Source organism: Fukomys damarensis, unplaced genomic scaffold (genome assembly GCF_012274545.1).
Source record: "Fukomys damarensis isolate Sample0158 unplaced genomic scaffold, DMR_v1.0_HiC HiC_scaffold_39, whole genome shotgun sequence".
Taxonomy (NCBI): Eukaryota; Metazoa; Chordata; class Mammalia; order Rodentia; family Bathyergidae; genus Fukomys; species Fukomys damarensis.
The window spans coordinates 100155783-100169859 of NW_022900951.1; the positions used below are offsets into that span (position 1 = coordinate 100155783).

Genomic DNA, 14077 nt, shown 5'->3' on the forward strand with positions numbered 1-14077 from the left:
ATATAGTTAGGACACAAGGAACTTTACACAAACCTTACTCAACTTTTCTCATTCCTAGAAATCCTGATAAATATAAGTATACTAAGAACTTTTCATTTCCAAATTTTGCTTTCCATTAGAAAGAAAACTTTTACTAACCTCCTTCATAAATGACTTGCCTATGCGCACCACTTTTGCAAATAAAATAGGATCATGAGAAAGGTGAGGACCAAGGTAACAGAACATATTGAATACATCTCTCCTCAAATCTTCAAAGCTCTCTGCTTGCTTTGGTGCTCTCTTGTTTTGCAAAGCATTAACAGGTGAGCCTTTAGCACCTTTAGGAACGCCAACTCTATAAAAAGAAGTAAAACTTATAAACACACAAACACAGGATATCATTTAAAACCATCACATTTAAAGTCAACACAATTATCTTAATCAGTAAATGTATGTTTTCTTTTTAAAATGTGCTTTCGATATTTCAATTGTGCCTATTATACCAAATAGTTCTTAACTGATAGAAAAACAAAAATATTCATTAGCAACAAAATCATAGCTCAGAGGATAAAGTTTCAAATTAACAGATTAAAAAAATACCAGAAAAATGTAGATCTCAAGTAATATTTAACATATATTACATAAATTTGAGTTAAACTTGGTCAGTATCAAGAATTTGGCCATGGGAGTAGGGGACAAAGGGTAGACTTCAGATACACCTGAAGGTGAAACAGAAAAATATGAATACATGCTTAAACTGATACAAGTGAAGTGATAGTAGGGAAAGTAAGCAGCATAACGAAAGGGTATCATATTAAAAAGAGCAGCATGCCCATAATTCTCACCTGCTGAGCAGGTTTTCCACTATGGAGTCATAGGGGTCACTCTCTGAGAAGAAGCCTTCATGGTCCACAGCCCAGGTGGCAATGAAGGCAGCAGCCAGTAGCTGTGCATGAGTCACAAGCCTGGAGCTTTTGAAGCAGGATCCAATCTGCGCAGCTAAAGCCAGAGCTGCTGCCAATACTGCAAGTAGGCTCAGGGCTAAAGGACTGGTTGACACAGTAACTAGGGATGATGAGAGAGGCTACACTAATAATTTCCTGAACAGCAACCTATATGCCAAGAGAGATAAGGCACATAGTAGCAGTGTCCTCCCTCAGAGTCACTCAATCAAGGACAGAGGAATATCACACTAAGTAAAAACCTCAGGAATTAACCATCTCCTTAAAAAAAGAGGAAAAGTCAAAAACAGAGTTGTCACTCTCGTTCTAATTTTAGTATATGTGCTGCCGAAGCGAGCAGAGTTGTCACTCTCAATGAAGCAATCTAGCTAGAAGTGTAACCTATATTGCACTAGACATTAGGGAAGAAATCACTAATTATTATATATTAGACATACACTTCTGTGAATGGTTATCTTTTGAGAATACACACTAAAATACATGTGTGGTTTGAAGAGAAAAGATATGCAGATTTTTTTAAAAAGTATTCTTAAAAACTTCTACCTCAATTAAGTATAGAGCAACAACATACCTTCGGTAGAGAGGCTCAATAGTTATGTGAATGAGCTTGCAAATAGCAAGGGCTATTAGTTTATGTGAAGCTGCATAGTATGGAGGCATCTGATCCATAATGTTTTGTGCATGCTGCCAATCACCGATCTTTAACAAAGCTTCCAACAAACCAAGTTTTTGGTTGTCAGGTGGCTAAAAATGAACAGGCACAACAAAGATACTCAGGATACAGACATTAAGAAATCTTAAAACTTTTTCCCTTAAAAACTGAACTAAACACAAAAACAGTATATCAAAACATGTATCAAAAATATTTGCCATCCCTGGGAAATGGAACAGCATTTCTCTGAATTTTTTGTTATAAAATAAAAATAAGATCTGCTCTTTCATTTAGCAGACACAGATGCTACAGTTTAATAAATTTGGAATGACACATTAGTTAATGTTATATTATGGGAATTAGAGTTCGTTTCATTAGGAGTTGAGGGACATTTATATACAGAGCAAATCTACAATTAAAACATTTTGATTTTATATAGAATACATTTTGAAATTTATATTTCAAAATATTTTTTAAAATGTGGCAGCCTTTTTGGGTAGGGTGCCATTCAGATTAAAAATGAAATCACATTTACAATATTAGCATTACCCAAATCAGATTTTTACACAAATTTAAGAAATTATTCTTCCATAAACTGATTATCATATAGTGCATAATTCTAAAAAAAGAAAACAATGTAAGTTCACTAGAATAAATTTTATACCTTATCTACTTTCTCCTCTTCTTTTTCCTTTTCTTTCTCTCGCTCATCCAGTTTTTCAGAAGACAATACAACCATTGTTAGTTTTCTAACAATTTGCTTAGCTTCTACAATTTCTCGTTTGTGTTCATCCATAATGCAATTATCAGCTGGAAGAAGCTAAAAAAGTTCATTAAAATTTCATGAAACAGTGAATGCCAACTATATGCTAATATATAAAAAAACAGTACCTATTTTCATTTGATAAAGCATTTTATAAATAAGTCTAGCTGATTCATGATTATGATTTCCCTTCAAAATTAAGTCTCATAATAATTTCTTATAATTTGACATGGTTAAATTCTATTGAATTTTGTATACAGCATAAAATCACATAGCAGCTCAAAGTTTCATGTCCTTTATTAAAGGTCCTAAATTAATACAACACTGATGTTTGCAACTGAATTTATTAGTCTGCCCAAGAAAATATCTACCTATTCCATTAAAAAGACCACATATTTCTCTCCCTTTTAAGGCCTAACTCCAAATTAAAGTACTGCATATGGATCAAATTTGGGAGAGGTGAGCTCCTGAATTATAATCATCAAGGAATAGATTTGAACTCTAAAGGAAAAATGTCAAGTAGAAAAATCATTTGATGTCTTTTTATTTTCTAGGCACCTACTTAAGTCTCAACCAAATTTATATTTTCTTGCAAAAGAGAAAGTAAATATTTATAGTCAACATTCTAATGAAGGAAACTCAAGTATCTCAAGTACAGCTACATTTTATCAGAGGAAGATGGTTAATATAAATATTTCATATAATAAATGTGACATAAAAAAGACAACCAATAATCTGCTACTTAGTAGCTTCTACTAAACACCTTAGTAAGCTATGAAAGTATTCCTACCCCCTAGAAATCTATATTTCAGTAACTAAGACAAATATCAAGTAAACAATAAAAGGTAAAATGTTAAATACAGTAGCCTTCATCCTGTTAGCTAAGAAAAGGGAGGGAGAGAGAAAGTCACTATGTACTGATGCAAGGAGGTAAACAAGACATTTTTTTTAAAATTCTGCATGGTAAACACATTTTTATTGCTTTACTTATATGTCTTGCATAAGTCCTCATCTTTTACCTGAACAATTGCAATTTCCTCTCATGGACAAACTGAATCCTTCTTCTTATAGTTGTCTCAATTTCTATTTTTGTGTATTTTGAGAACAGTATATTATTTGGTGCATGTGAAGCTAAAACTGTTTTGTCTTCCTAATGAACACAATTTTACTACTACAAAGTGACCCTCATCATATTTTGCCAAAACTTCTCTTTGCCCAACTATTTTTATCTACTTTCCTTTTCCTTTTCCTTTGAACATTTCTTTATCCTTGGATTTTACATGTATCTAACATAAATAATAAGCCAATTTTTATATTCCACCCGACAACCTTTGTCATCTTAATAGGAACACATCGCCTGCTTGCATTTACTGTTAAATTCAGACATAATCAGATTAAATTTGTCACCATTTTAAATCCTTTATTTGTTATGCTAGACTGTCTACATCTTCAAATTTTCACTTTTCTGATCAATTTTCTATATTCTGTTTGTGTATCACTTCTCTTCTTTAAATCCTGAATGGCTATCTCTGCCCAAGAGAAAATGAAAATAGACTCCAGACTATGTGCAATCAAAGCCCTTCGAACAGTTTAGTCTCAACCTACTTTTCCATCTTCATTTCCCCTACCTTCCATACATAGGGTCCAAGCCCTCTGAAATTTCTGATGTTGCCTAATGGGATAATGAAGTCTCTTCAAACTCTCTGCCTTTATACTAACTTACCTACTAAGCTTTCTAGCATTTAAACCTGGACAACTCCTACTCACTAACGAGATTCCAAAGTTACCTTCATCACATCAAAATCACTATTTGGAAAGAATTCCAAAATCCAACACATATGATCACTATCTACTCTGAGCTCCTACAGCACTTTGTGAATACCTCCATCAGTGTACTTATTATACAATGCCATTTTTCTACTTACTAGAATATGGCTGCATCCATGGTAGAGACCAAGTTTTATTCAATTATGTACAAAGATGGGCAAGGATGTTTTAAAGTGATTTCAAAGACAGCAAAGATAATGTCAGCTTTAGACAGGTTTATCTTTAGGCAACAGATATTCTAATACAAAACCTAATATAAGGGCCAGAGATTTAGCTCAGTGGTGCCGCTGCCTGCCTTGCAAGCGGAAAGTCCAGCGTTTGACCCCTGGTACCAAAAAAAACAAAAAACACAAAACCTAGTACAATTTATACACTAAAAACAAGCATTTTCAGACAGCTAAATTGTTGAACTAGAAATTTTCACAATCACATACTTCTAAATCCTAGATCCAGAAATAAAGGCACTATAGTAGTCATTTGCCACATAATAAAATATACTAAAAATAAAAATGCACTAACAACGTTCATCATTCATCTTGAACACCTAAGAGTAACACTACAGAGAGAAGGAAGAAGTATCTGGATAATCCTGTATTTCCCATGATTCATATGATAGAGAAGACTAAAAATATATTAATTAAGAACTTGGCCTTTCTCCCCATGAGAGACACTTTGATGATGACTGAAAGAATTTGAATTCCATATCTAATCCTCCCCCCAACCCACCCCTACCCCCCTGGTATCGGGGATCAAAGTTGGGTCCTTGTGCTTGCAAGGCAGGGGGCAGAACCACTGAGCTAAATCCCTGGCCCCTCCATATCTGATCTTAACTTCTGTTATGGTGATCAAAAGGTATTTGATTTCCATAATTCGTCAAAGAAAATTAAATTCATTCATTTGCATCAAGTAAACAGAAAGTATTATTGTATCAGGGCTTAAAAAATAAGACTTGAGAGCTAGAAGCAACCTTGGAGTGCTACATGACTGCCTACTCCTCTGCCCTACCCTTGGAATAGATGAGCAAATATTCCAAGCAGCCCACATGACTTACATGTACATAAAGATCATCTAAATCAATAAGATTAAATTGCAGAAGTACTGCTGCAACTCTGTATAAAGACGATGGAGTCTCGCCATTTGGTTCCTTTAAAAACAAAAGTAAAGATTCTACTTAGTGTATAAAGTGCAACAATTAAAATCATGTCCTTTATCTAGTAATAATTAACAATTAGATCAAATAAGTCAAGAATATACTTCATTACCATACATAACATTTGAATTTAGGACAAAGATTTTTATATCAGCATCCCTCTTCACATTCGAACATCTTCTGATAAACATGAGAAAAGTTTTGAGATATCTTTTACATTATACATTTGAATAACATCTGACAATTGAATAGAATAAAACTTTAAACTGTCTAACATTTTCCTGCACTTCTCTTTGTATGTGTGTTTTCTTAACTTGCTTTTACAAGTATTTCTCTCGATGGACATGAAGACAGACAAGACTGGCAAATGTAAAAGTGCAGAACTATCTGCTTGCTTTCCACTTTCTCCTTATACTTTTACTACTTGGATTCTTTACTAAGCATTACCTACTTGTCTTCTTACTTCTCCTTCAAAACAGATGTGTCTATACACTCTATAGACATGTAAACTAACATTTTAAAATACAGAATGACAAAGTCAATTCCAGGTCAGCTATGAGGATCATACACTAAAACACAAGGATCTTTTGAATGATTAACAAAATAATTTTTAAACTGCTTGGCTCAGATGAATAGAAAAATGTGAGCTGGCAATAACAAGTCAGATGTAAATAAAAAGCCAACACTGACAACACACCAAGCTTGTATTCTACTCATTTCTTAACTTTTGGAGATTTTTACATACATGTAAGTACTCTTTCCACCATGCTGGCCTTGAAAACTTTCCTCTCTTTTCAATATCTTCTCCTTTACCCTATCCTAGCTATTCATGCCATATCCTAAACTTTAATATCACCAGTATCTATAACCTCCTCCATGATGCCAATCCAGTCTCAAGTAGCGCCTGAATGCTGCTGGCCAATTATACTCTGTCTTATCCATGCAATCAACTACTTCCTCTAATCTCGAATATCTCCCCATGATAGTCATGTTTTCTTTTTCAGTGAGAAAATTAGATCAATTGGCTTTATATAAAATCCCACAATCATACCTACCAACATCTATACATATATATGCTACCTTCTCACCAGCCTTTATACATGAACTCTCTCTGGTCCTATTTAAAGTCAATCCACCTCCTTAAGCACTAAACTCCTTTCTCTCCTATTCAACAATACAATCCCAATAATTCTCTCCATTGTCTTTTACATCATCAGTTTTCTCTTCTGCTCAATCATTCCAATAAGCATATAAAAGTGTCCTCTCCCATCTTCACACACACACACACACACACACAAAATCCTTTCTCTTCAGTTTATTTCCCCCATCATCTACCACTCTATTATCTGCAACCATCTGTACCTGCTTGAGAGTTCTCAATTGTCTCCAATTCCATTCTTCTTATTTTCCCTTAATAAAACCCAACTCCATCAAAATAGCCAGTTTTTATGTATGTGACGACTAATCCAATAGTCAATGTTCAGTCCTTAAATGACCTATTAGAATCATTTGACAGATTTTATCATTTCTTCCTTCATTTAGCTTCCAAAATACCACATACTGTTTTCCTCTTACCTTGCATACTGTTCCTTTTCTCCCAAAGCCTGTAACACTGAAGTGCCCTATAATTCAGTCCTTTAATTTCTTCTCTCTCTCTCTATATATATATATTCAACCTTTGGTGATTTCATCCAGTATTGTAACTTTGAATAGCATCTACATATGCTTTCAATATACCTATTATTATTTCTATCCCAGTCCTTGCTCTTGAACACTAGATTTATATACCTATATATTCAGTGCTAGTTATTTACCAGATCTATGTATTAGTCACTTATACTTAGATATCTAACAGATATTTCAAACTCTGGATTCCTACCTCCAACACTCCAAATCCATTCCATCTGAAATTTCCCTTGTCTCAGCTGCTTACAACTCCATCTTTTTAGGTGCTCAGTCAAAAAAAAAAATCAGAACACCTAGTCCATATCTCCATTTTCTCATACCCTGCATTCAATCCATCAGCACTCTCACCTTCAAAATGCATTCAGAACCTGATCAACATTCACTGTTACCATAATCCGGTGGATCCTTTTAAAACTTTAATTAACACAAACATGCATAGGTGTGTTCACACTTTTTTCTTTCTCTCCTCACACACTTGGAGATTGTTACTAAAGAAATTCTTTTCTCAACAAGCTGATTATTAATGAGAAAATATTACAGCACTTTTCCTGAATTTCCAGGAAGAACTACATTTCAAGGAAACAATGGCCTGAGTTGATAATAAGCAACTCCTCTTTATTCAAGAAAAACAGCTAGGGCCGAGAATTTTGCTCAGTGGTGCCATGCTTGCCTTGCAAATGCAAGGTCCTGAGTTCGATCCCTAGTACCTGGTGTGGGGGGGTAGCTAATGAATGTAAGGGCGTAACAAATTTAGTAAACCAAGAATTCAGGGCTCCTACGGCAAACAATGGCTCAAGTAAAAACTATCCATGGACTCTAAACCATTTAATGTAAGGTTGATTAAAGAGTGGATATTCACATTGGTGTCAAAGTACCAATCTGTGTAGAACTTGATATGGGGGAGGGGATGTCCACTGTATAACAGAAGCCTTGGATTGTTAGTGCTCCATTTAAAGACAGAGACCCGATATTATGTATATGAAACCTGTATCATTATCTCTGAAGTTTTTTGGCATTCAATATTTTACTGAATATAATCAAGCCTTTAGACCTGATTCCATGTATGTAAGAAATATAGGGCAAAGAGCAAATTAAATCAATGATGAAAGGGCAATCATAGAAATCCAAATCAAGTCTTCTAGGGAATGGTCTCATCAGCAATTAATTCAATGCAACTGGGAGAGGGCATTCTAAATGAAGAGACTCAAAAAACGTGACCATCAAATGCAACATATGGTCTTTGGTTCATCATATGCACAAACTAGTTGTAAATGTACTATGGGACAACTTGGAAAATCTGAATAGTTTCATTTTATTATAAAGCAGTTATCTCTTTAGGTATGAAATTGGCATTCTGGTTTTATAATGTCCTTAAAGCAGACAAATTACAATATTCTGAAAGAAATTTTCATGACAACCATAGCATAAATTAATACATATTTCAAAGAAGCATAGCAACATATTAATAAAGTTAATTCCAGGTGATGAAGTTAGAGGCATAATTAGTCATTCTTTTCTTTATACAGTGGACCTTTGACTTACGAACTCAATTTGCTTGCAAGGGCTGGTTGTAACCCAAGTTGTCCAACTAAAGGCTCATGCTCCTCTACACAGCCTTCAAAGTCTCTCATCCTGTATACAGGCAGATCTCAGTGTCCTTAAAGAGACACTGGCCCAGGATTTCTCAATTAACCTCACATAGGAAAGGATGTTGCATGTTCCTCCCAGAACATGTCAAGGGTTAAATCTGTAACTGAGACCATCTGGAAGCATAAACTGCTGGCATTTGGCTTGTATCTCTAAGACTTTGTTCGTAAGTTATAACTAAAATTCCAGTCATAACCCAAGTTGTTCCTATGTCAGGTTGGTTGTAACTCAAGGGTCCACTGTACTTGAAAATGTTCATAATAAAACAAAAAAAGAGAAAATGAAAAATCTAAGTTATATCACATCACTCCCCTATTCAAAACCCTCCACTGGCTTTTACCAAGTACCCTTGTCAAAGACCTAAGAACCTTGCACTGGCACTCTGTGACCTACTCCCTCTCACCTCTGATTTCATCTCCTATTGCTTTCCCACTGAATCACCCTGAACCACCCACAATGACCTCCATAGGGTTCTTCAACACATCAGGCATGCTCACATCTTTGGGACACTGCAATGACTGTTACCTTTGCCTGTAGGCTCTTCCCCAGGTTTGCACAACTTATATTCTTCATGCACTGGCTTAAATCTCACCTTTTCAATTAGGTCTACTCACTAATTTTTTAAAAATTAAAATCTTTGACTTCAGCACTCCTGATCTTCCTTATCCTGCTCTGCATCTTTTCCTCATTTTGTGGAACACTTTCTAATATAAACATAATTTACTTAAAATGTAAGCATCATGGCCTGGGGATTTATCTCAGTGGTGCTGCCGCCTGCCTTGCAAGCTCAAAGTCCCAAGTTCAATGTACAACAGCCCCCGACAAAAAAAGTAAGCATCATGAAAGCAAGGATTTTTGTTTATGAATGTAGCCCCTGTGCCTAGAATAACACCTTGCACCTAAAGGTGCTCAGACAGTATTTCTTAAATGAATGAATTTGGGTTATATACAATAGGGTACAATATGGTACCATTATCACTATTCTGTGTTATAAATCCCAAAAATCAAAGGTATAGTTGAAAACCACCATCTCCTCCTCCTTTCCTATGGATAAGACAACTTCAGCCAAGTTTATCTTTTGGCACCCTTATGCTTTGTAGTATTTCCTTCTTCCTGTTTTTGTGTTTTTGCTAAACCTCTATTGTAGCAATCTGTTAGAGGAATAAAGATATGCCTACCCCACTCTTCAAAATGGTAATGTGCTTTTAAAACCATTTTCATCCACTCTCATCCTTTCAAGTCAAAACATTTAAAATAGCTGATCACAGGTTGATATTAGAATAAAATCACTCTCACTGACATCATAATGGGAATATTTAGATCTGCCTAGAAGTATCAGTACTACGGGGAAAAAAGAAGCCTATTAATTCAAACAATTCCCCAATGGTCAAAATATGGATTGAGATAAAAAGGAATAAGTATTTTTAGACAGTGACGGGAAAGGAGATGGTAAAGAGTTAAGAAAAAGGACCAATCCACAGGTTGACTATATAAGCTTGGAGCCCTATCCATAAGATTACATCCCCTAAACAGTTGTTTTTCAAAGCTTTCCTTACTTTCCCTCCCAGACCACAAATTATCTAAAATCTCTGACATTTCTTCCACTATGCTTAGTAGCCCTTAAGACTACATATTCTTTCAATGACAAGATAGCTCTGGCAATAGACACAAAAGAAAGGGATTACATAGAGCAATATGAGATTTAATTCTTCCATTATCAGGTAATTTCTAAACAAAATATCTTAGCTATTTTTATATAAGAAAAAAATGCTCATTATCTACAAAAAAAGGATCAAATATTGGCAAATGCCTCACCCAAGGTATATTTAATCCAACTCAAAAGTTTCATTATATGAAATATTTTCATATAAAGATTTTTAATTCTAAAACTAAGAACTCAACTAACTTGGTATTACAGAGTAGGTCACCATTACAAAATGTGACATGTTCTAAAATGCACAGTATCCAAAGCCCTAACTTATATTCAATTTATCGTGCCTCAAGTTAAATTCTGGATGATTTTTCACTTCAGCTGTGGGCTTCATGTTCTTAAACCCAAAGCAATCATGGTACCTCTTAAAATCTGATGAAATACAGTACTTGAATCTGTTTCCCCATATCAGTGGTGGTGAGCCTATGGCACATATCCCACAGCAGGCTGTTTGTATCGAGAGCTCTAAAAGGTTCTCCTTCACTGCCCTATATTGAGTGGTCTCTCAGGCTGCTGGTAGGAAAAAGAACAGCTGCCACAGCTAATTTCTGAGCAAAGGCATAATAGCACTCTTGCCTAAAAATGTCTTCAATGTGACTTGATTGGGCTTAAAAGCTATATGCTTTTAAACAATGATGTGCTGTACTTTCTGTCTTCTGGAGCATTCTAGAGAACACAAAAATAAAAGACAAGCAAAGGCACAGGCACTATATCATTTGAGAATTTATCCTGAACTATAGTTCCAAAATAACAGGGATAGGCATTCATCTTTACCAGAGTACCATCAGTGCTTAGCAGAGCAACAGGACATCAAAAACATTCAATGAATGAATACTTCTTAACTTGCTGATTCTGCCAGACAAGTAGACAAAGTCATATCAAAAGGACAATGGGGACCTTTATTACCTCTTCCAAGCTATCAAGAGAATTCCCTTCCTAAAGCACAGAGTACTTATTTCCAGTTAGTGAACATATACTATGGCAAAGCAGTAAATTAATCCATAGAAATTAGTAGAACAGAACCTGTCTAAATGGCTCACAATCTGGCAAAAAAGAGAGGTACAATCTATTCTAATATAATATGATTAAGTGTTAGAAATGTGTTTCAAGTTTTGAGACTGTATGAATTGACTAAATCTACACAGTGAAGTGTCATCTAAGACATTTCAGAGTAAGTAACACTTGATCTTAAAGAATGAATAGGCGTTCGCGAGATGAAGAGAAGTGAGAGGGTTAGGTAAGAATAGTTTTCTAGGTATAAGGAAGCACGTGAACAAAGGTCCATAGAAAAGTCAGGAAACAGCTAGTCATCTGATATAACTAGAATATTAGGTTAAGAAAAAAAACGCTTAAAGATAAGGCTGGGGAAAAAAAAGAACAGTGCTGGATTGTAAAGAGCTTTTTCTGTCACTTGCTGAAGTTTTAATTTCATCCACCAGCAAAGACTTTTGAGCAGTGAAGTGCTTCATTCAAATCTCTTTTAGAAAGTAATAGTAGTAATAATTTCACAATATAAAAGATGGATTGAAAGAGAAATAGAGGCATAGATTAGCTTGATAGCAATTATAGTAGCTTAATGAAAAATGATGTAACATATGCCTCAAGATTCAAATCCATAAAAATTCCAATAGTGATTGTCTATACAATAAAATCGCAACTGATAACACAATATTCAAGGCTCATGACAATAAAACAAACCTACCTTTCCAAAGTCATTTTCTATCCCCTTTTCCCATTTTACAATCCAGCCATAGCAGACTGTGGACCATTCCTTAATTAAGTTACATATATTCACATCACTACATCACTACATCTTCATTCTCACACTGTTACTGCTGCATAGAAAACTCTTAAAAGAACTCCTACTCATCCTTCAAGAACCAGGTTTTAAAAGGGTTATATCGATGAAGTCTTCACTGATTCTATCTCTCCTGAGACAAAATTTAATTATGCATTCCTCTAGACTTTCATATCACATCATTCATACTTCTAGTACTTAACACATTATTAGCTCTCCATGTAACTATTTGCTCTAGTAAAATGAACTGAAACCAATTATTATTAAATAAAAGTCAAATTAAATAATACACATAAAAGTATGATGTTAACCTATATATACAGATATACATTTTTTTACCTGGTAAAACTTGAATTTGAACCCAAGAATATGACACAGTGTTTGCGGTTCACACATACTCATGTAAGATTCTAATAAAGATATAAAGAAGTCATCGTGTTCTGGCCTGCATTCAAACACTTCTAAAATGACATCCAAAACTCTATTGGGATCCAGATTAAAGCATCCTGTAACAGATGAGATATACACAAATTCAAAAGTGATTATATGTCATTTCTAGTAAAGCCAATAATTTTCAGGGACAACTTATATAGCAAAATAAAAATGTTTTTAAAAACAACTTAAAAGTTTGTTTCCTCTCCTTCAGAGGGAAACCTTTGTAATTTTCAAGATCATAAAAAAAATAACACTCTACATATTTTACAGATGAGAATGTAACTTGTCCAATCACAAGAAGGGTTAATGACAAGCCTAGGGCTGGAGCCCAGAACCTGTAACACTAGTTAAGTAAATGTTCTATGCTGCATTACCTCATCAATCTATTACTCAGGCTAGTGAAAGAGATCCACATGATTAATTCTCAGCAAAATATGAAAATCAAACAATGCATTTTATAAATTAAGCAACTAAAGGGCTTTTAAAAATATTTTAAGCAAAAATGTCTGGAGTGTTTGATATAAAAGTTTAGGTTCATGAAATTGGACCATCATGTATAGAATCATTTTTAGTTTATCTTATATATACAACAGAGCCATAAAATTGTACCACTGATTTATATTTATAGTTTCTGATTAGAAAAAAGGTATGCTACTGATTAAACAAAGAGATCAGAGAATGCAAAAGGAGTTGGGGACATGACAAGAGTAGAGATGACACAAGAAGAGAAGGAAAAAACAACCTAGATAGAGCAGGAAAAGAAGCATTGACTAGGTATTTATGGCTATTTATCCATGCAAATCTCCTAGGGAGAGCTAAAAAGGGCCAATTGGACATAGACTTTATAAAACATTCCTACCAGTCACTCTATTATTAATATATTAATTCTATATGAATTCAATTTCAGCTGTTACCATAATATTACAGTGTAGTCAAATCATATGCTATGAGAATTTAATCACTTGCACACAACAAAAAAAAAGTATTTAAATGACACAAAAAATTCTATGTACCATTCTTCTCAATAAAACATGATCTTATACCAGAAGTGAGACTGAGATTTCTGCTAGTTCCTCAGTTTACTTCCATTCTTAATGTGTATCATATTAAATGAAATTCTAATATTTTAAATTTTACATTTTTCATTAGATATAGTCAGTCCCTAACTGCAAGCTAATCACTTTATCAGACAAGCAAATACTCATTTTTTTCTAACACTAGAGGGAAAAAAAAAACAACTATGTTCAACTTATGGAGATATGTAGGGTCTAAATACATTTCTTAAAGATGACTTAGGAGGTTTTTTTCTCAAGAAAAAAAATAGGCTGGCCTCAAACTCACAGCAATCTTCTTGTCTCAGCCCCTCTAGTGCTAGGAATTACAAGTGTGCACCACCACCTCCAGGAAGAAAAATTTTATGCAACCTATTCCTACCTGAACCCTTTTATAAGCTATCTTCAGTTACTT

General features: G+C 34.4%; 1 protein-coding gene across 3 annotated transcripts in view; it reads right to left on the reverse strand.

The window, feature by feature from the left end:
• Thoc2 (THO complex 2) overlaps positions 1-14077 on the reverse strand; it is a 119900-nt gene that overhangs the window by 59179 nt on the left and 46644 nt on the right. For all 3 annotated transcript variants that reach the window (XM_033760164.1, XM_033760165.1, XM_033760163.1), the window contains exons 8-12: positions 12515-12681; positions 5235-5327; positions 2258-2413; positions 1513-1685; positions 139-334 (exon numbers count right to left, since the gene is read on the reverse strand). In XM_033760164.1, the coding sequence (XP_033616055.1) occupies positions 139-334; positions 1513-1685; positions 2258-2413; positions 5235-5327; positions 12515-12681 (785 nt within the window). The remainder of the gene's footprint in view (positions 1-138; positions 335-1512; positions 1686-2257; positions 2414-5234; positions 5328-12514; positions 12682-14077) is intronic.